Source organism: Cetorhinus maximus, chromosome 15 (assembly GCF_964194155.1).
Source record: "Cetorhinus maximus chromosome 15, sCetMax3.hap1.1, whole genome shotgun sequence".
NCBI lineage: Eukaryota > Metazoa > Chordata > Chondrichthyes > Lamniformes > Cetorhinidae > Cetorhinus > Cetorhinus maximus.
The window spans coordinates 11,832,535-11,856,232 of record NC_135893.1 but is presented as its reverse complement, the minus strand read 5'-3'; the positions used below and the strand labels follow the sequence as shown (position 1 = coordinate 11,856,232).

Sequence of the window (23,698 nt, the reverse complement as noted above, 5' to 3'; positions counted from 1 at the left end):
TAGAATCAAGGGGATCATGTGACCTGTTCTGCCTGACATTAAGCTTAGGTGATAAAAACAAAAAACTACTGTGGATCTGTTGAAGGGTCATGTGGACTCGAAATGTCAACTCTTTTCTTCTCCACCAATGCTGCCAAACCTGCTGAGTTTTTCCAGGTAATTCTGTTTTTGATTAAGCTTAGGTGATTTGATTGTTAGACATCAAAGAAAGGCTTAGCTTGTTTTATTGGGAAGAAGGTGCAAGGTTGGAGACAATGGCAGCAACCTGTATATTAACAGTTGGGAGACTGCAAGCCCCAGAAAAGTGTTGAGAATGTCAGGTTGTAAACAGTTGTGTTTTAAACTGTCCATTTAGTTCCAAGATGAAAGAAATTTGGGCTTTCAAGCATAGTTAATTAGCTTTTCTACCTAGATGCAAGGCCCAAAGTGATTCACATTGCCATGGGGAAGGATGCAGAGGGAGGCATCGTAAAGATCGGATTACAGGCTTCCCTGTAAATCAATGAATATCACAGACAGCAGTTTTTGTGTGGTCAGTAGAGAGAAGAGGCCTCTTAGATTTGTGAACTTCTACATCCTGATGCAGAAGGGGGACAGTCTCTAGTCAGAGAGATGCATCCTGCAGCCATCCAAGGATTCCAGGAAATTCATTACTGCATGACCAGAGGAGAAGAATCATTGGGACAGGGGCGTTAATCATGGTAGTAGATTTAGAAAACTCTCAGAAAACTAAGGGAAGCACCTGGAGGTGGTCAAAGTTACCACTCAAGTGAAACAGGAAAAACGTGAACCCAATGGAAGCTGGAAGTGACTGTGGACGGTTTGCCATAAGGACTGTAAATCTATGGAGAGTGCAATGAGTGATAAGTATAAAAGAGGAACATTCCTTTCTGTGGTTTAAAGTACAAGGTGCCTACAAAAATAGTATTCAGTTAATAGTGTTTTTAATCATTTGTTACAGTAAAAATCTTAAAACTTGAAATCTTGTCAGGTCATCCTTTTCAGCTATTGACTAGAAACTCAAATTTTAAACTTCATCAGTCTCTAAGGAAATCATAACAATATTAATCTTCAATTCCTGGAGACTCCAGGGCAATCCTGGAGGGTTGCAACCCCACATCTGGGTCAGAAAATGAAAGTTAAAAATGGCCAAAGGAAAGAGTAGCACAAAATGGAAGCCACCTGTAACCAGGCTGTTGAAATACTTGTACACGGCCTCAATCTCCCACACGAGTGGTTGATGGAAGAGCTCTGCCGACTTCTGGGATGTTTTCTGCGCTATGACCAGAATATGAAGCAGGAATATATCATGGGTTATGACAAGGAAAGTCTACAGGAGTCAGTGATTAGATGTTGGAGGATAAAATAAGCAATAAATACCAGTCTTGTCTGCAGTTCAAGGATAAAGGGGTACAGGGGTGAATGACTCCCATTGTGCAACACTCCCTCTCCTTCTTTCAAGGCAGTCGCTGAAGTCCCCTCCCCTTAGGGATTCAGATATGTAATGCCACTTTAATGAGTGTCCCCTCTATCCCTAGGCTATGCACTGCCCCTTTAATTTTTGGAACTAACACTTTAGGCTAAATTACTTCCTACTTCAGACTCTGCCCTTCAGTGTCAGATTATCAAGCTTGAACACTGAAAACCTCTGAAGACAATGAAGCTCCCTATGACTCACTCTCCTGCAAGTCAAAAGAGCTCTCAAAATGAGTCAGCTAAGCCATGTTTAAGTCACCAGCATTCAATAGATGGGTTACTGAAGGGAGGGGAGACTTGTGCCAGTTTCATTCAATCGGAGAGGCTAAATCCCAGTAATTGCAAATGGTTGATTTTGAATATTTGAGATTCCTGCCGATGACAGACGAGTTTCCCGCTTGCTTACATTCCTGCCGCCAACATAACCGGTAGCCATTTGTCCAGCCGTGGGGTTTTGACATGTGGACTCCCATGTGATTCTCCAAGCCCAACCACCATCCTGCCCGCTCCAGCAGGCTCCACAAAATATCCACCATTGTGATTTTTTTTTTTAAAAACCCATTCTCAGATGTGGGAGCTGCCGACAAGGCTGGTATTTATTGCCCATTCCCAGTGGCGGTTGAAAAAGGTGACCTTGGGCCTATGTCTTGAACTGCTGCAGTCTGTGTTATTTCTAGCAATTTGACACAACTGGGTGGTTGCTAGGCCAATTCCCAAGGAAATTATGAATCAACCATTTTGATGTGGGACTGGAGTTGCATAAAATACAACAGGTTTCCTTCCCTTAAAAAAAAACAATAAACCAGCTGAGATTTTAGCTTTTGATTTCCATATTTTTAAAACTAAATTCAAATTCTCAAACTAACACGGCAGTATTTAAACTCCACCATGACTTTGCCCACTGGTCAATAGTGAGTCGAAAGCCCTTTTTACATCTCTCTCTCTCTCTCCATCACTTTCATTCCCATTAAAGCCACCTCACACTACCACCCCCTAACCACCTAAACGTTTCTACCTGAGTAAGTGTGTTGTGTAAGAGACTCACCTTCAGTGGGTTCCATCTAACCATCTGATAAATAAGTTTGCCCATTAGTGTGACCCTGGTGGTAAAACTGCAGGAATTGGAACACACTCTGCTCCAGCCCAGAAGAGAAAGAGTCGCTCCCACTATGATTGCCCCTTGATTAAGGGCTAGCCATGGACAACTTTAACTTCATTTCAATGTAGATTTATTGCACCAAGTCAACAAAAATACCCTATGAAACTTAGAATAGTGGCTACAGTATTATCTGACAGGGACTCACTTGCGACAAGAGAATATAATGATCGGGTTAGATCTGCTATCTGCCAGTACAGTGACATAGAATTTGGCCACACACAACGGATTACTTACCACAAACAAAAATAAATGCTTGCTCGCTACAGAAACAGGTTGCACCCTCAACACAGCCATAGTTGAAGCACAAAGCTAGGCCTAGAGTGAATGTTGCTCCCCACAGTCAACTACCCATCTTTGGGGATATTTTGACAATTAGAATCAAATAAATTGAATAGGCTTAAAAGAACAAGGCTCTTTGATCTATTTTGATCTCTTCCTTCCCAGAACAAATGCTCCACCATCTTCCCATTGCAGCTTGAGCATCCACCTATATAAAGACTGCAACTTCAATTAAGATAGTCTCCAAATTATGACACTCGCTCATACGACACTGGAGTATTAACATTGATTCCACACTCGAGTCTTCACTTGGGATTCAAACCCAAGAGATGAACTGATATGCGATAAGGGGAGCTTATTATTCAAGGGTAGTTATGTACAATCACTGCAGATGTTCTTGCACAATAAGGAGAGATGGGGATAGAAATTCTAATTTGGCACTTGCCAACCTGTGATCACTCTGCACCTTGGAATTCTGCAGCCGTTCGCCATTTAAGTAATGCTCTGCTTTTTTATTCTTCCTGCCAAAAAGTGAACAACTTTACATTTCCCTACATAATACTCCATCTGCTAGATTTTTGCCACTCACTCAGCCTATATAATCTACATCTGTCTGCAAACTCCTTGGGAAAAATTTTCCCCCTGGAGCGGAAGTGCAGGAGCGGGTGTGGGCAGGCGCATCTCCAATCGGCACCCCCAATTGGGGGTGCGCCGCCATTTTACGTGGGCAGGCCAATGAAGGCCTGCCCAGCGTGACATCCGCCAGGAAGCGCTCCCTGTGTGGGCGGGGGGGGGCAAATTCCCTCAGCCGAGAGTGTTCTCTTTTGCACATGCCATTGACAGTTGACGGGCGCACAGCTGATTCGGCTGCGCCCCTGCCAACCTGAAAATGGAAATGACGCGGGGTGATGTCGGGAGTTCCGCCCGACGTCATCCCGTGTCATTTTACGTGTCAGCGAGCGGGCCCCGCCCCCTCTTGCCGGCCAGAAGATCCTCCCCCTTATGTCCTCTTAACAAGATACTTTCCTACCTATCTTTGTGTCGTCTACAAATTTGGCTACCATGCCTTCACTCCCCTCAACTAGGTCATTGATATAAATTGTAAAAGGTTGAGGTCCCAGCACAGGCCCCATGCGGGACTACACTCGCTACATCCTGCCAATCAGAAGACCACCCATTTATGCATACTGTTTTCTGCCAGCCAGCCAGTCTTCTATCTATGCTAATATGTTGTCCCCTACACCATGAGCTTTTATTTTCTGCAATAACCTTTGATGTTGCACCTTGTCAAATGCTTTCTGGAAATCCAAATACCATACAGCACATCTACAGGCTCCCCTTCACCCACAGCACACATTACTCCTTCAAAGAACTCCAATAAATTGGTTAAACATGATTTCCCTTTCACAACACCATTCTGATTCTTCCTGATTACCTTGAATTTCTCCAAGTGCCCACCTATAACCTCTTTAATGATCGATTCCAACGCCTTACCCACGACACTTGTCAAGTTAACTGGCCTATAGTTTCCTGTTTTCTGCCTCTCTCCCTTCTTGAATAGAGGGGTCATATTTGCTACTTTCCAGTCTGGTGGAGCCTTTACAGAATCTAGCGAATTTTGGAAAATTAACAACACATCTACTACCTCATTAGCCACCTCTTAGAAGACTGTAGGATGAAGTCCATCAGGATCTGGAGACTTGTCAGCCCACAGCTCCATCAGTTTGTTCAGTACCACTTCCCTAGTGATTGTAATTTCACCAAGTTCCCCACTCCCTTCCACCTCCTGATTTACAGATATTACTGGAATGTTTTGCATCCTCTAGTGAAGATAGAAGGAAAATATTTGTTCACTTCATCCGCCATTTCCTTATTATCTCTTATTAACTCCCCATTGTCACTCTCTAGAGGACCAACACTCACTTTATTTACTCTTTTCCTTGTTAAATACCTGTGTAAACTCTTGCTATCCATATTTACATTTCTAGTTAGCTTCCTCTCATACTCTAATTTCTTTCTCCCGATTAACCTTTTAGTTCTTTATATTCTGGCCAATCATCTGACCTCCACTCATCTTTATGCAGTTATATGCTTTTTCCTTGAGATTTTTCTTAACTTCTTTAGTCAACCACTGTGGTGGGTCCTCCCCTTAGATTTTTTTCTTTTTAAGTAGAACATACTTAGGGGATATTTCAGAATACTCAGAATAAGTGTCTGCCACTGCTTCTCTATTGGTCTATCCCCTAGCCTAACATCTCAGTTCACTTCAGTTAGCTCAGCTTTCATGCCCATATAATTGCCCTTATTTAAGTTTAAGATACTAGTCTTTGATCCACTCTTCTCCCTTTCATACTGGATGTAAAATTCAATCATATTGTGGCCACTTCTACCTAGGGGTGCCTTCATCCCAAGGTCATTAATTAATCCTGTCACATTACATAATATCAAGTCTAATATAACTTGCACTCTGGTTGGTTCCAGAACATGCTGCTAAGAAAACTATCTATCTTGAAAGCATTCTATGAACGCCTCATCCAGGTTACTAATACCAATTTGATTTTTCCAGTTTATATGTAGATTAAAAGCACCCATGATTATTGCTGTCCTTTTATCACAAACACCCAATATTTCTTTTTGTACAATTTGTCCTACATTGTTATTGTTAGGGGCCTGTAGGCCACTCCCACTGGTGACTACTTTCCCCTACTATTCCTCATCCCCACCCAAACCAACTCTACATATTGTTTTCCTGAACCAAGGTCACCTCTAACTATTGCACCAATGTGATCCTTGATGAAAAGTGCTAACCCCCCCCCACCTTTACCTAACTTGCCATTCTTCTTGAATATCATATACCCATAATATTCAGGGCCCAGTCTTTGTCATCCTGCAGCCATGTCTCCACAATGGCTATCAGATCTTATTTATTTACTTCAATGTGTGCTATCAATTCATTTACTTTGCTATGAATGCTATGTGCAGATACAGAGCCTTTAGTTTTGTCTTTTTGTTATCTTTGTAACATCTAGCCTTGCCTATTGGTGTATTCTTAGGTTTTATCTCTCCGCCCCTTCCTGCTATTCTATGACCCTCATTTCCCATATTACTATTATAGTCTCCTGCCTTGAATCTACCCCTTGATTTGCCACATCTACCCAAGCTTGATCCCTCATCCCCTCCCTCCACTGCCTTGTTTAGTTTAAAGCCCTCTTTACTTCCCTAGTTATGCGATTCGCAAGAGCATACATCCCAGCATGGTTCAGGTGTAGACCGTCCCAACGGTACAGCCCCCACTTTCCCCAGTACTGGTGTAAATGATCCACAAACCAGAACCCACATCTCCCACATCAGTCTTTGAGCAACGCATTCACTCTTTAATCTAATTTGCCCTATGCAAATTTGCATGTGGCTCAAGCAATAATCCAGAGATTATTACCTTTGAGGTTCTGCTTCTTAATTTGGTACCTAGCTTCTGATACTGACTCTGCAGAACCTCCTTCCTTGTCCTGCCTATGTCGTTGGAACCTACATGGGCCATGGTGAATGGATCCTCCCACTGCAAGTTCCTCTCCAGCCCTGAGCAGATGCCTGAACCCTGAAACTCAGCTTCTGGGCTCTTGCTCTTTGCTGCAGAGAACAGTGTCAATCCCCCTCACTATATTATCCCCTACCACCACTACATTCCTATTTGCTACTCAACTTGAACGGCTTCCGGTACCATGATGCCATGGCCAGCCTGCTCATCCACCTTGCAGAGCTCGCTTTCGTCCACACAGGCTGCGAGCACCTCAAACCTGTTTGACAACTGCAAAATCTGAGGCTCCTCCACTGCTGTCTGCTCAGTCCCATTACCTGCCTCACTCACAGTCACATCCTCCTGTCCTTCACCACTGATCAAAACAGACGCCCCTATTCTGAGAGGTGTGACCGTCTCCTGGAACAAGGTGTCCAGGTATTCCTCCCCCTCCCTTTTGTTGCGAAGTATCTGCAGTTCAGCTTCTAGACTGATAATCCTGATCCGGAATTCTTCTAGCTGCTTACACATTCTGCAGACGTGTTTGTCATGGATCACCTTGGTGTCCAAAGGCTCCCACATTTCACGGCTGCAACATAAGTTTCAATGGCAGGACAGGTTACTCATTAACTTAGAATAATTCCTATGTATACTACACCTCTTTCCCCTGTGCACTGAATTCCCACATGAACCTAATTCACCACTCACTCAGTCTCAGTCTCACTCTGGCATAGTCGCCTGTCTCCTCTCGTGCCCCTCAACTTCCTCCAGACCAAAAAACATCTATTAACCCCTACTCTGTTTCCTGTCACTCAGCCAATCTTGTATCCATGTTGCTGTAGAGTAAAGGGTTAACTCTAATATTAGCCACTGAGTCTGTGTATAAGGATCCATATCATAATGACGTCACACAGAGAAGATGAGTGAGAAGCACCTTAGAGAGGAGCTGTAGCCATGTCCTGATGTTTGGTAACCTTGTAAATAGTTAGTGATGTAAATAAAGGGATTTTGAATGAAAGGCCATAGCCTTCAGCAAGATCACTTCTAGAGTAAGAAACTAAGGAATCCCAAGATAGACCCACAATAACAGATTGTGGGTTTAGTCACTGCTGCCACCAAGGAACAGTAGGAAAAGGTGAGAGAAGCCTGAAGAGAAACCCAGCAGTGCAGAGCAGCAAACCCAGCAACCTCACCGGGGAGAAAAAACACAAAGACAGCCCAGTGGTTAGCAAAACAAGCAGCACGGAAAGGGGGGCCTTGGCCCAGGGTGAGAAATGGCTAATGCCTCATCATTAATGCCCAGGATCATTATAAAACAGAGGGCCCCAGACAGGCTGAGCAACGACAAAATTGGCAAAGGTGTTTCACCCAGTGCCGCAACAGCTTCAGGCCTTGAGTGTAAAAGTTTCAAAGATCAAGTTAGCACTTCGTCACTTCGTTATATGCTGTCGGGAGCATCGTGGACAACGTGCTGGCCAGGCCGGGGTTGAACAAAGAGACAGCCTCCTAAAAGGATGTCATCGGAGCCTTTTATTCATACTTCAGTCTCCATAGAAATATTATGATAGAGGGCGCAAAGTTTAATTGACACAGTCAAAAGCAGGGTGAAGGGATCAACTCATTCAATGGATTGTACCATAACTGAGTGTACAGGACATTAAAAGATGATCTGACCAGAAATATAATATAATAGTTGTAGGTGTTTAGATGAAAACCTCTACAACTTTTTACAATCTTGGGAAGATTCAACTTTAAGTAAAGCTGTAAAACTGGCCTGACAGGCTGAAGAGTGGAGGCAGAATAGAGTCCTTGTATGGGGTGCGAGGGAAATCCAGCAGGAACAGCCTGATAAAGCTGCTCAGTTTGTGGGTTGTCAAACAAAAGTATGGTGCATCAGCAACCAGGGAAGCACCATGAAAAGGCGCTAACCGTTATTTTCCAATGTCCCAGCTTTGTCGGGAAGAAGGTGCACAGATGCAAAGAATGCCCCACGCGAAGAGCGCCAGTGCCATGGCTGTAGCCATTTTAAAAGTGGTCTGATGATCCTGGAAATCACTGTTTACAAGACAAAAGGAGAAATCTGTTGAAAGGAACCTCCATTCAAGAAATTCAAGATGCTAACAACCAGGAAATCCCTTTCCTAGGAGAGATGAAGGAAAATAAAGGCCAATATTGGAATGCTAACGCTGAAGTCAATGGACATCCTACTGAATTCAAATTGGATACAGGAGATGGAGTCTCACTTTTATCTGACAGAGTTTCATGGCTCAACAGAATAACTCTGCAACCTTCCTCTATTCAACAACAAGGTCCAGGAGGAATCAAGCTAAATGTTAAAGATCAGCTTGATGCAACTCTAAAGTATAAATATAGGAAGATTTTTGAAACATTATACATTATTCAGAATCAAGAATTCTCTTTGTTTAACAGTAAAGCCTGCATAACTCTGAACCTGTTCATTAAAGTTGGCAAAAAATCAACATACAAGAGGGAAAATAAAATCATCATCGAGGAAGTTAAAGCCTTCACGACCTTAAATACTCAGCAACAGAGCAGAAATTGTAGAAGCTTTGTGAGGCTCAAACGCAAGATGAAGAGCGAACACACTGCCTGATAGATGGCCATAACACATTCCAAGCAACCCTGTCTTAAGGAAATACTTTGAACGACGTTACCAAATTAGTGTTATGGATGACCTCTTGGTATACAGTGATTGATAGATGGTACCACAAGCTCCTTGCCCGGAAGGAGGCACAGTGGTATACAGTCGGGAGGGAGTTGCCCTAGGAGTCCTCAACATCAAATCCAGGCCCCATGAAGTCTCATGGCATCAGGTCAAATATGGGCAAGGAAGCCTCCTACTGATTACCACGTATCACCCTCCCTCATCTGATGAATCAGTGCTCCTCCATGTTGAACACCACTTGGAGGAGGCACTGAGGGTGGCAAGGGCACAGAGTATACTCTAGGTGGGGGACTTCAATGTTTGTCACCAAGAGTGTCTCGGTAGCATCACTACTGACCAAGCTGTTCCAGCCCCAAATTACATAGCTTCTAGACTGGGCCTGTGGCAAGTGCTGAGGGAACCAATAAGAGAGTGAAAAATATACTTGATCTCATCCTCACCAACCTGCCTGCTGCCGATGCATCTGTCTATGACAGTATCGGTAGGAGTAACCACTGCACAGTCCTTGTGGAGATGAAGACACGCCTTCACATTGAGGATACCCTCCATCGTGTTGTGTGGCACTACACCGTGCTAAATGGGATAGATTTCAAACACATCTAGCAACTCAAGGATGGGAATCCATGAAGCACAGTGGACCATTAGCAGCACTGTACTCAAACACAATCTGTAACCTTATGGCCCGGCAAATCCCCTACTCTACCATTACCATCAAGCCAAGGGATCAACCCTGGTTCAATGAAGAGTGTAGGAGGGCATATCAGGAGCAGTACCAGGCATACCTAAAAATGAGGTGTCAACCTGGTGAAGCTATAACACAGGACTACTTCCATGCCAAACAGCGTAAGCAGCAAGTGATAGACAGGGCTAAACGATCCCACAACCAACAGATCAGATCTAAGCTTGCAATCCTCCAGACCAAAAAACATCTATTAACCATTACTCTTGCAATCCTGCCACATCCAGTCGTGAATGGTGGTGGACAATTAAACAACTCACTAGAGGAGGCTGCTCCACAAATATCCCCATCCTCAATGATGGGGGAGCGCAGCACATCAGTGCAAAAGATGAGGCTGAAGCATTTGCTACAATCTTCAGCCAGAAATGCTGTGTGGATGATCCTCTGAAGGTCCCCAGCATCACAGATGCCAGTCTTCATCCAATTTGATTCACTCCAAGTGATATCAAGAAACGGCTGAAGGCACTGGACACTGCAAAGGCTATGGGCCCTTACAATATTCCGGCTATAGTACTGAAGACTTGTGCTCGAGAACTTGCTGTATCCCTAGCCAAGCTGTTCCAGTACAGCTACAACACTGGAATCTACTTGGCGATGTGGAAAATTGCCCAGGTATGTCCTGTACACAAAAAGCAGGACAAAACCAACCCAGCCAATTACTGCCCCATCGGTCTACTCTCGATCATCAGTAATGGAAGGGGTCATTTAACAGAGCTATCAAGCAGCTCTTGTTTAGCAATAACCTGCTCACTGACACCCAGTTTGGGTTCAGCCAGGGCCACTCAGCTCCTGACCTCATTACAACCTTGGTTCAAACATGGACAAAAGAGCTGAGCTCCTGAGGTGAGAGTGACTGCCCTTGACATCAAGGCCATATTTGACCGAGTATGGCATCAAGGAACCCTAGCAAAACTGGAGTCAATGGGAATCAGGGGGAAAACTCTCCACTGATTGGAGTCATACCTAGCATAAAGGAAGATGGTTGTGGTTGCTGGAGATCAGTCATCTCAGCTCCAGGACATCACTGCAGAAGTTCCTCAGGGTAGTGTCCTAGGCCCAACCATCTTCAGCTGCTTCATCAATGACCTTCCTTCCATCAGAAGGTCAGAAGTGGGGAAGTTCACTGATGATTGTACAATGTTCAGCACCATTCGTGGACTGCTTCAGTATCTGAGGAGTCATGTCCAAATGCAGCAAGACCTGGACAATATCCAGGTTTGGGCTGACAAATGGCAAGTAACATTCACACCACACAAGTGCCAGACAATGACCATCTCTAACAAGAGAGTCTAACCATCGCCCTTTGATGTTCAAATGATCACTGGATCCCCCACTACCAACATCTTGGGTGCTACCATTGTCCAGAAACTGAACTGGACTAGCCATATAAATACTGTGGCTATAAGAGCAGATCAGAGGTTAGGAATCCTGCGACGAGTAACTCACTTCCTGACTCCCCAAAGTCTGTCCACCATCTACAAGGCGCAAGTCAGGAGTGTGATGGAATATTCCCCACCTGCTTGGATGAGTGCCGCTCCCATAACACTCAAGAAGCTTGACACCATCCAGGACACAGCAGCTTGATAGCCACCACATCCACAAACATTCACTCCCTCCACCACAAACGCACAGTTGCAGCAGTGTGTACCATCTAGAAGGTACACTGCAGGAATTCACTAAAGTTCCTTCAACAGCACCTTCCAAACCCATGACCACTACCTTCTAAAAGGACAAGGGCAGCAGATCGATGGGAACACCATCACCTGAAAGTTCCCTTCCAAGCCACTCACCATCCTGACTTGGAAATATATCGCCATTCGATCACTGTCACTGGATCAAAATCCTGGAACTCCCTCCCTAACAGCACTGTGGGTGTACCTACATCACATGAACTGCAGCGGCTCAAGAAGGCAGCTCACCAGCACCTTCACGAGGGCAACTCGGGATAGGCAATAAATGCTGGCCTAGCATGTGAAGCCCACACCCCACGAAAGAACAAAAATCCTCCAGAAGGTTCACCAAGGACATCTTGCTATTACCAAGCGTCAAGCCGAGGCACAACAGTCCGTATGGTGGGCAGGTATTTCACACTCTATCGACGAGATGGTCTCCAACTGTGTCACCTACACCATTCACAGACAGGAGTAGAAAGAGCCACTTCTGCCCTCCTCCTTCTCACCCAGACCTCAGGGATGCCTTGGCTAAACTTGTTTGAATTCAAAGGGATAGTGTTTTTCATAGTAGCAGGCTATTTATTATTCCTGCTGGTAGAGGTACAAAAGATACATGGCTTCACTTCTGAAGACGTTATTACCTCCTTGAAGAGGATGTTCTCCACACACGGCATTCCAGATGCTGTCGTCTCTGACAACGGGCCACAATTTTCCAAAGAATGTTGCCAATCCTTTGGATTTGTCCACATCACAAGTTCGCCGAAGTGCCTTCAGTCTAATGGAGAGGCTGAGCAAGGACCATATACTGTAAAAGACCTACTAAGGAAGAATGACAACTTTGAGCTCACTCTGCTCAGTTATCCCTCTACACCGCTGCAGAATGGCTTCGCCCCATGCGAGCTTCTGTTGAGTCACAAGCAAAGAACCCAACTTCCTTTCCTTCCTCACACATTGATACCTAACAGTCACAGTGGAAGACCATGGTTGGGCTAGAAAAAGGGAAGAAACCTACAGAGCAAAAGCTACAGAGCAAGTCAAGCCTGTACCTTTAACCAAAGGTACAGGGCACATGACCTTCCCACTCGCGAAAGGGGCGAGATGGTATGGATCGGAAACCAGCAGCAAGAAGGTACCGTAATAGAGAAGCTACAGTAACTGAGATTGTATCTTCTGCAGACGCAGTCAGGCATCATCCAAAGGAACAGAACCACCCTTATTTATATGGGCAGAACACCCCTTAGCAGGATGGACTGCATAACCTGATCCTCAGGAGAACATCACACCTACAGAATCAAGTATGAGGGAAACCAGGCGTGAAAACCCCCAGAAACAGACTTTGGAGAGAATGAATTCCCAACCACCTCAGAAGGAACTCCACACTCATCCAGGAAGACCAAGGGGACGATCCCTTTAAAAGCAGAGAATGTGTGGGGAGATGTAGGAGGAGGTGTATATAATAAGACAGGAATAAAGACATTTGGGGGGGAGGGGGAAGATGTAGAGTAAAGAATTAATTCTAAAAATAGCCACTAAGCATGCACATAAGGAGCTATATCATAGTGATGTCACTCACTGACAGAAGATGAGTGAGGAGCACCTGAGAGAGGAACTGTAGCCTATCCTGATGTTCGGTAACCTTGTAAATAGTGATGTAAATAAAGGTACTTTGAAAGAAAGACCATTGCCTTCAGCAAGATCACTTCTAGACCAAGAAACCAAGGAATCCCGAGACAAACCCACAATAACAGAGTTGTTACTTTCTCTTTTATTCCATGAACTATAACTTTGTTCACAAGTCTGTTTTGCGGCATTTAATCAACTGCCTTTTGATATAGAGCTGCTAAGTCATTGCCCTCTTGAATCCTCTCTATTACCTCTTCAAAAAACCCATAGATGTCTCAAAATGTTTTACCTAGTGGATTATTCTTTGAATTGCAGTGACTCTTCCTATTCCTATTTAAGTAAAGCTGAGGTGCAGATTCTTAGGCAGATTTTCCAATTCCTGCTTCTGGACAGGAAGTTTGACTTGCAATCCTTTCTACCCAATTTTCCTCACTGCACTGTGTCCTGCTGATCCAATACACCCAGATACAGGAACAGGAGAATCTGTCTCCCAATATTGAGATACTCTCTCCAAGCGCCTGTCATCCTTCATGATTCAGGTTTTGTTCTGTTCAGTCTGAAGTTGATCATTGGAAATCAATCCCAGCTATGTCATGGAAAATCTAAGCTGGTAGCATCAACATTTGGAAAGTCGATTGCATTTGGGTTATGTTAAGAGGAGGTTGGGTCAAAGAAACTCAAAAAAAAACTCTCCTTGCCCTCTAATAGAGCAACTTAGTGCTTCCAAGAATGCACATAACATCAAATATTAGGTGTGTGCAGGCTATGATCTTCTGTCTATTCCACTTGCAAAGTGTGTATCTTGGGAAATGGTGCAGAAACAGCCAGTTGCAAACCATAAGACCGTAAGACATAGGAGCAGAAATTAGGCCATTCGGCCCATTGAGTCTGCTCCGCCATTCAATCATGGCTGATATGTTTCTCAACCCCATTCTCCTGCCTTCTCCCCGTAACCTTTGATCCCCTTACCAATCAAGAACCTATCTATCTCGGTCTTAAATACATTCAATGACCTGGCCTCCACAGCCTTCTGTGGCAATGAATTCCATAGATTCACCACTCTCTGGCTAAAGAAGTTTCTCATCATCTCTGTTCTAAAAGGTTTTCCCTTTAGTCTGAGGCTGTGCCCTCGGGTCCTAGTCTCTCCTACTAATGGAAACATCTTCCCCACGTCCACTCTATCCAGGCCTTTCAGTATTCTGTAAGTTTCAATCAGATCCCCCCCGATATCCTTCTAAACTCCATCGAATATAGACCCAGAGTCCTCAAACGTTCCTCATATGTTAAGCCTTTCATTCCTGGGATCGTTCTCGTGAATCTCCTCTGGACCCTCTCCAGGGCCAGAACATCCTTCCTGAGATACGGGACCCAAAATTGCTCACCATATTCTAAATGTGGTCTGACCAAGGCCTTATAAAGACTCAGCAGCACATCCCTGCTTTTATATTCTAGTCCTCTCAAAATAAATGCCAACATTGCATTTGCGTTCTTAACTACCGACTCAACCTGCAAGTTAACCTTAAGAGAATCCTGGAATAGGACTCCCAAGTCCCTTTGCACTCCAGATTTCTGAATTCTCTCCCCATTTAGAAAATAGTCTACGCCTCTATTCTTCCTACCAAAGTGCATGACCTCACACTTGCCCACATTGTATTCCATCTGCCACTTCTTTGCCCATTCTCCTAACCTGTCCAAATCCTTCTGCAGCCTCAACGCCTCCTCAATACTACCTGTCCCTCCACCTATCTTTGTATCATCTGCAAACTTAGCCAGGATGCCCTCAGTTCCTTCATCTAGATCATTAATGTATAAAGTGAAAAGTTGTCGTCCCAACACTGACCCCTGCGGAACTCCACTAGTCACTGGTCACCATCCTGAGAAGGACCCCCTTATCCCCACTCTCTGCCTCCTGTCAGACAGCCAATCTTCTATCCATGCTAGTACCTTGCCTCTAACACCATGGGGTCTTATCTCACTGAGCAGCCTCCTGTGCGGCACCTTGTCAAAGGCCTTCTGGAAGTCCAAGTAGATAACATCCATTGGCTCTCCTTTGTCTAACCTACTCGTTACCTCCTCAAAGAATTCTAACAGATTTGTCAGGCATGACCTCCCTTGATGAAACTATGCTGACTTTGCCCTATTTTACCATGCACTTCCAAGTGTTCTGAAATCTCATCCTTAATAATGGACTCTAAAATCTTACCAACGACCGAGGTCAGGCTAATCGGCCTGTAATTTCCCATCTTTTGCCTCGCTCCCTTCTTAAACAGGGGGGTTACAGTAGCGATTTTCCAGTCCTCTGGGACCCTCCCTGACTCGAGTGACTCCTGAAAGATCACCACTAACGCCTCCACTATCTCTTCAGCTATCTCCTTCAGAACTCTGGGGTGTAATCCATCTGGTCCAGGTGATTTATCCACCTTCAGATCTTTCAGTTCTCCTTGATAATGGCCACCATACCTCACCTCTGCCCCCCGACTCTCTTGAACTTTGGGGATGTTACTCGTGTCTTCCACCGTGAAGACTAACGCAAAGTACCTATTCAGTTCCTCCGCCATTTCTTTGTTCCCCACTACTACTTCTCCAGCGTCATTTTCCAGTGGCCCAATGTCCACTTTTGCCTCTCTCTTACCATTTATATATTTAAAAAAACTCTTGCAATCTTCTTTTATATTACTGGCTAGTTTACCCTCATATTTAATCTTTTCCCTCCTTATTTCTTTTTTAGTTGTCCTCTGTTGGTCTTTGTAGGTTTACCAAACCCCTGGTTTCCCACTGCTCTTCGCCACATTGTATGCTTTCTCTTTAACTTTTATGCTGTCCCTGACCTCCCTTGTCAGCCATAGTTGCCTCGTCCTCCCTTTAGTATGCTTCTTCTTCCTAGGGATGAATTTTTGCCGTGTCCCCCAAATTACTCCCAGAAACCCCTGCCATTGCTGTTCCACTGTCTTTCCTGCTAGGCTCATCTCCCAGACAATTCTGGCCAGCTCCTCCCTCATGCCTCTGTAGTTGCCTTTATTCAACTATAATACCGTTACATCTGATTCCAGCTTTTTCCTCTCAAATTGCAGGGTAAATTCTATCATATTATGGTCACTTCCTCCTAAGGGTTCCTTCACCTTAAGCTCCCTTATCAAATCTGCCTCATTACACATCACTAAATCTAGAATTGCCTGTTCCCTAGTGGACTCCACCACAAGTTGCTCCAAAAAGCCATCTCATAGACATTCCACAAATTCCTTTTCTTGGGATCCACTACCAACCTGATTTTCCCAGTCTACCTGCATATTGAAATCCCCCATGATAACTGTAACCTTTCCTTTCTTACACGCCTTTTCTACCTCCTGGTGTATCTTGTGCCCCACATCCTGACTACTGTTCAGAGGCCTGTACATAACTCCCATTATGGTTTTTTAACCTTTGCGGTTCCTCAACTCTACCCACACAGATTCTACATCATCTGACCCCACGTCATTTCTTGCTATTGATTTAATTTCATTTCTTACTAACAAAGCAACCCCACCCCCTCTGCCAACCTGCCTATATTTTCGATAGGATGTATATCCTTGGATATTTAGCTCCCAGTCCTGATCCCCTTGCAGCCATGTCTCCGTGATGCCCACCACATCATACCTGCCAATTTCAATCTGCACCACAAGCTCATTTACCTTATTTCGTATACTGTGTGCATTCAGATACAACACCTTCAGTCCTGTATTTCCCATCCCCTTTCTCATTGTCGTCCCTTTATCTGATGTGCTTGAAGTTAGATTCCTAGCCCTTTCCAAACACTCTGTCCTATTTTGTGTTCTGGGGTCTTTATTAGCCTCTCCTGGGCTCTCCTTTCTTTTCAGTTTTTTCATAATTTTCCATGAAGTTGAATCCACCCCCCACACGCTAACCTGCTGCTTTGTTTCCTATTAGTCATACTCCTTGGAGTTTTACCCTTGAACACCTCCCCCACCCCCCTTTCTAGTTTAAAGTCCTGTTGACCACCCTATTTACCCTTTTCGCTAGAACATTGGTCCCAGATCGGTTCAGATCCCTCCTGTTCCAATACTGATGCCAGTGCCCCACGAAATGGAACTCCTCTTTCCCGCACCACTCCCTTAGCCACGTGTTTACTTCCCTTATTCTCGCGTCCCTATGCCAATTTGCACGTGGCTCGGGTAGTTATCCGGAGATTATAACCCTTGAGGACCTGTTCTTTAATTTAGTTCCTAGTTCCTGATAATCCCCAAACAGGTCCTCTTTCCTAGCCTTACCTATGTTATTTGTCCCGACGTGGACCACAACAACTGGATCCTCCCCCTCCCTCTCCAAAATCCTTTCAAGCCGGTCAGAGATGTCCCTCACCCTGGCACCAGGCAGGCAACATACCATGCGGGACTCTCAATCCTGCTTACAAAGGATGTTATCAATTCCCCTAATTATGGAATCCCCTACAACTACCACTTGTCTTTTTGTTCCCCCCACTTGAATGGCCTCCTGTGCCACGGTGCCGTGGTCAGCTGGCTCATCCTCCCTAGAGCCCTCTTCCTCATCCACACAGGGAGCAAGTACCTCATACCTGTTGGACAATGTCAAGAGCTGAAGCTCCTCTGTTCCTGAACACAGGATCCCTCTACCTGCCTCACTTGCAGTCACACCCTGCTGACCCTGACCACTGACCGGACTTGAGGTACTTAATCTACCAGGTGTGACCGCCTCCTGAAACAAAGCGTCCAGGTAACTCTCCCCCTCCCAGATGTGCCGCAGCGTCCAGAGCTCGGACTCCAGCTCATCAATTCTGAGCCGGAGTTCCTCCAGCAACCAACACTTGCTGCAGATATGGTCACTGCGGCTCGCAATGGGATCTGTCAGCTCCCACATCATACAGCCACATCACCTGCCCAGCCATCTCGACTTAGATAATTAATTTATTAGTTAGCTTTGCAGTGTTTTTTTTTTCAAATTTGGTGCAGATTTCCTACCAACCAATCAGGTCACAGCTTTCCTGTGATGTCACTTTTTCAGTTTTGGCTTCAGTTACAATGTGCCCCAAGGTCACTACTCCAGGTACATTCCCTGCAAGCAATGCTCCCCATAAGCAATAATCCCCACTGGAAGTGCTGGGCCACAGAATTAGTCCTTCATTACCATCTCAAATATTAAAAAGGGGTCTACAGCTAGGCCCTTAGTTCTTTTATTGTATCTGAATTTTTACAAATTGGGTGAAGCATCTCTCTAAAACCCCTTCAAATGCATATAGGTCTTTTCCCTTATTAGGAGCATAGGAACAGAGGTAGGCCATTCAGGCCCTCAAGCCTGTTTCATCATTCATTTAGATCATGGCTGATCTCATTGCTTTGGCCCAATACTTGAACATCTGGATCAAGCAGTTGGTGATATGTGATTGTACCATGCAGTATTTCATTTGGATGCCCAGATTATAAAGATGACTGGCACATCAGATGCATTGATAATAAAGATAGAAGTGCATCCGAAAAATGGAATCAGAACTTCAACCTCAATAGGTTTCGGGTGTCCTAGTGACCAGAAGGAAGCGTACATGTGTCCACATTCTAGGACATAGAAACAGGATTTTGGGTGAAGGCAGGGCATGTGCAGAGATGCTGAAACCATGAGAAAGCCCATTGGCCACATTACTAAATGCTGAGCCATTTCATTCGACCCACCCCCTTACCTGTAATTGACTGGCCACCGCACCATCCACATGCGGTGATAGGACAGGGAGGTCACAGAGAAGCATGTCACCAGGGTCAGCGTATAGAAAGTGGAGACAAACACTTTGCACAGCCCCTCGTTCCATTCATAGTCCGAATGTTGCCTCCTGAGTTGGATGACTGAGTACATGGTGATGGGGATACCCACGTTAAGAATGTGTGTACCAGCCAACGTGCAGATGAGGAATTCCAGTGGCTTCCATTTCTTCTGCTTGGCGCTGATGCTCAGGATTCCCCAGGTGTTGGCTAGCAGTGAAACCCCCGAACAGATTAGCCAAGCCAAGGCATTGTTGTACAAGCTCTGCTCGTCTGTGTTCTCACTCATGGCGGATCGTGGAACTCCCATTGTATGGGACCTGTAGCAGATTGTGTGCAAGTGTGCGGGCGAGCAACGGCATTCCTAGGATTGAATCTGTTCCAGTGAGAAGATAGTCAATGAAGTCTCGAGCCCCTTCATCCCACACGTAGGAACATTGCACAGACACGATATGTCACCATCACCTGCACATTAAAAGAAAGTGTTAACAATGACACAAACATTGAATGGTGGAACAGGCTCGAGGGGCTAAATGGCTCTAGTCCTGTTCCTCTGAGCTTCTGTCAAAGACTTAATGAGTAGAAAAAAACCACCTGATATTGCACTAAACACACAAACCTGAAGATACCGGACTTATTCCCCCCCGCCCCACCTAAATCTGTGCTGATCTTAACCCCAGTGCCCCTGGAAGACAGGGAGAACCATCAGCCACTCCCAATTGCCAAGTCACACTCCTCACCCCTCACTGCATTATGTTGCGTGTCTATATGCCCAAGTGCCTGTGTTTCGCATGCGCCTGTGCGTGCAGTGTGTAAGGACATGAATGGACTAAACTTTGATACTCTGTGGTCAAATAGAATGCTGACACTTGGCAGCTATGCTCAACTCTGAAGAATGGCCACTCGGGAATGATGGGGGAGGAGTGTGCAGAGGGTGTTCTCTGACCTGGTGGAACCATATTCGATTAAGGAAAACAGAACTGGCAATTACACAGTGCCCTATCAGAAATGTTTTCACAGACTTATGACAATTAATTACCTCGAAGATAATCGTTCTTACGTAGACAAATTTGCAAATGGTTTGTGCACAGCAAGATCACATAATAATGAATGAGTCTATTCATCGGTGGTGTAAATTGGGTGAGGAATTCTAGTCAGACAGTGAGGGAACTCCTTACTCTCCCTTGACGATCCTAGCCTTTTCTGCCCTCGCTCTAGGGGGACTTAACCAGACAGTCTTGGACACACTGGATTTTGGGTCAGGACTTGAATAGACTGATTCCTGATCTGCCTTTCCACTTTCTGGGTTGGCCTGTTAGGGGCAGAGACTCCACCAGCATAATTATTGGTGTAGGATGGGGTAGGATCTGAAGCAAGAACTCTCTACGCCAGAAGTACCTGTGTCATTGGCCCTCAATGAGACCCTGTGTATGAGTGCTTGAGGTGGGTTTGGTCAGGCACATTCCCCCACCCCAAACCAACACTCCACAAATCCCCGACCCCACAATCCTCCTCTCCTTGACCCCATACTCATCCCCCATCCTGAACCAACACTCCCCTACCCCCCAACCCAAATCTGCCCTCCCCCCAGCCCCACAGACTACCTCACCCTGACCCTACACACCCATAACAAACCCGCACACCCCCAGGGACCCCACACTCCCCCACCCCGACACTCCACCTACACCAAGCTGACAGTCCTCATCCAGACTTTGTGCTTTTCAGTGCCATTTGCCTCTTGCCAAAAGTAATGCATCGACACCCAACCTCCTCACCACCTGCTTCCCCCTAACCCCAGAAACGTTGCCAGCGTCAGTAACGATGGTTTCTGGTGGGCGCATCTCCCTATTTGCACAGAGATACCTCTCTCCGCCACCTACTCCAGATTCCTGGGAACATCTGTCCATCACAAATTGGAATTCACTCCCACCTGAAGGAGGGCACTGGGGTGTCAGCCTGGGCTGACTGCTCAACTCCTACAGTGGATCCCAAAGCCCTTCTCTCCGGAGTCAACGCCTGCTGGAGAGGAACAGGAAAGGAACTGAAAACAAACTATAAAAGGCGTTCAGCACAGCTCCTACCTGCATCTGAGACAAAATGTTTTCATCCTCTTCAAGCACCCAAACTGGAAAAAAAAGAGAAAATTCTATGTATAAATTATTTCACGGAAAAAAAACTCAAATGTCAGTCTCTTGCAGCAGGGAGCTCAATACAGCAGCACAGCCAAAGGCAGAGCTGCCAGCCAATTCTTAAATTAAAATAGCCGAAGGAAGATGATGTACAGCGTTAATATCTGAATCCTAGATTCATGCTGCATGTTTATTCAGCATCACAGGTCTCAGAGCAGAAATTAGCCTCTCAGCTTTACACAGTTACTTCTCGTATTCAGACAGACATATTGCATTGGAAAACGGTTGGGAATGCTGTCTGAAAACAGAGGAGGGGTTGCTCAATCTCCAAGAACAGTTTGTGGAAAAGATAAAACATGAATGCAGGCTGCTCCCTGCAGAGAGGGTTTCCATGGTCACGTATGCGTTAGGGGTGATGCAAAACAAAGCATTAGAAAGAATCCAGTCTTAACTTCCTGCTCCCTGCGAGTGCCTAAATTCCCATGTTTGTTACAATTCTTGTTGCCTTTCTCCTCCCCACAGCGACAAACGTTGCCTTTCGAAGGGTGGAAATACTAAGGGAAAGGTCATTAGGCCCAACAAGCTGATCAATTTATCTTAATCAGCTCTTTCAACCCTTTCCTCATACTTAACCTTCAATCCATTATCACTCTAGAAAAGAAAAATTTGCATTTATACAGCACCCTTCACAACCTCAGGATGTTCCAAAACGCTTTACAGCCAATGAAGTGCTTTTGAAGTGCAGTTACTTTTGTAATGTAAGAAACACCAAAGCCAATTTGTGCACAGCAAGCTCCCAAACATCAAAAGGTGACAATGGCCAGAAAATCTGTTTTAGTAATCTCAGTTGGTGGATAAATATTGGCCAGGGAGAACTCGCCTGCTCTCCCTCAAAACAGTGCCACGAGATCTTTAATGCCCACTCGAGAGAGCAGACAGGGCTTTGCTTTAATATTTTCTCTGAAAGACAGCATCTACAATAGTGCAGCACTCCCCATTGTACTGCACTGGATTGTAGCCTAGATTTTGTACTCAAGTCTCTAGAGTTGGACTTCTAATTGTCTCTTTATACACTCTGCGACAATGTCCTATTCTGCTAAATTATTCTACATTTCTACCAAACTTTGTGCAAAAAAAGAAATTTGCATTTGATTTCTCTTGTTTATTGTAACTTGCTGCTCTATAGTTTGCATTTTCTGAATTTTGAACTGTTCATTGCAGTGAATGATTCCTCAACATTAGTTTTGTCAACTTTATTTTTCCATTTGTCCACAGGATGCAGGTTTACATTGGCAAGGCTGCATATATTGCCCATCCCTTAACATTACGTCAGAGGACAGGTCATTGATGAAGCAGTTGTAGATGATTGGTAGCTTCCTCAAGAAACCCTTGCAGTGATATCCTGGGCCGTGATGACTGGCTTACAACAAGTTGAGGAGAAATTTTTTGTTCATCTCTGTCCTAAAAGAGTGGCCCCTAATTTTAAAATGAAGCCCCCTGTTTCTGGACTCACCCACAAGAAGAAACATCCTTTCGACATCCAGAATCTTGTATACTTCAATCAAATCACCCCTCTCTCTTCTAAACTCCAGTGGAAACAAGACCAGTCTGGTCCAACCTTCCCTCATAAAACAACCCACTCACTCCAGGTAAAAATCTAATAAACCTCCTCTGAACCACCTCCAATGTATTTATATCCTTCCTTAAATAAGGAGACCAAAACTGCACACAGTACTCGAGGTGCGGTCTCACCAATGCCCTGTATAACTGAAGCATAACATCCTTACTTTTATGTTCAATCCCTCTCATAATAAAGGTTAGCATTCTATTAGCCTTCTTAATTACTTGCTGTACCTGCATACTAACTTTTTGTGACTCATGTATTAGAACACCTAGATCCCTCTGCACCTCAAAATTATGCAGCCGGTCTCCATGTAAGTAAAACTCTACTTTTTTGTTCTTCCTGCCAAAGTGAACAACTTCACATTTTCCCATATTAAACTCCATTTGCAGATCTCTGCCCACTCACTCAACCTATCTATATCGATCTGCAGCCTCCTCATGTCCTCTTCACAACATACTTTCCTACCTATCTTTGTCTCATCTGCAAATTTAGCTACCATGTCTTCACTCCCCTCAACTAAGTCATTGATGTAAATTGTAAAAAGTTGAGGCCCCAGTAGGACACTGCTTGTCACATCCTGCCAATCAGAAAAAGACCCATTTATGCATACTCTGCCTTCTGCCAGCTAATCTTCTATCGATGCTAACATGTTACCCACTACACCATCCGCTTTTATTTTCCGTAATAATCTTTGATGTGACGCCTTATCAAATACCTTCTGGAAATCCAAGTACAGTACATCTACAGGTTCCCCTTTATCCACTGCGCATGTTACTTCTTCAAAAACTCCAATAAATTGGTTAAACATGATTTTCCTTTCACAAAACTATGCTGACTCTTCCCAATTGCCTTGAGCTCTTCTAAATGCCCAGCTATAACCTACTTAATGTTCGATTCTAATAACTTCCCCACGGCAGACGTCACACTAACTGGCCTATAGTTCCCGGTTTTCTGCTTCTCTCCCTTCTTGAATAAAGGGGTTTTATTTGCTACTTTCCAATCTGATGGAACCTTTACAGATTCTAAATTTTGGA

The 23,698-nt window shown here is 44.8% G+C and overlaps 1 protein-coding gene across 1 annotated transcript in view; it reads right to left on the bottom strand.

The window, feature by feature from the left end:
- The window catches only part of gpr153 (G protein-coupled receptor 153), a 97,507-nt gene that overhangs the window by 39,313 nt on the left and 34,496 nt on the right, over nucleotides 1-23,698 (bottom strand). Inside the window, exons 2-3 of the mRNA XM_078557885.1 lie at nucleotides 20,993-21,036; nucleotides 18,836-19,376 (exon numbers count right to left, since the gene is read on the bottom strand). Of these exons, the coding sequence (XP_078414011.1) occupies nucleotides 18,836-19,221 (386 nt within the window). The 5' untranslated portion in view covers nucleotides 19,222-19,376; nucleotides 20,993-21,036. The remainder of the gene's footprint in view (nucleotides 1-18,835; nucleotides 19,377-20,992; nucleotides 21,037-23,698) is intronic.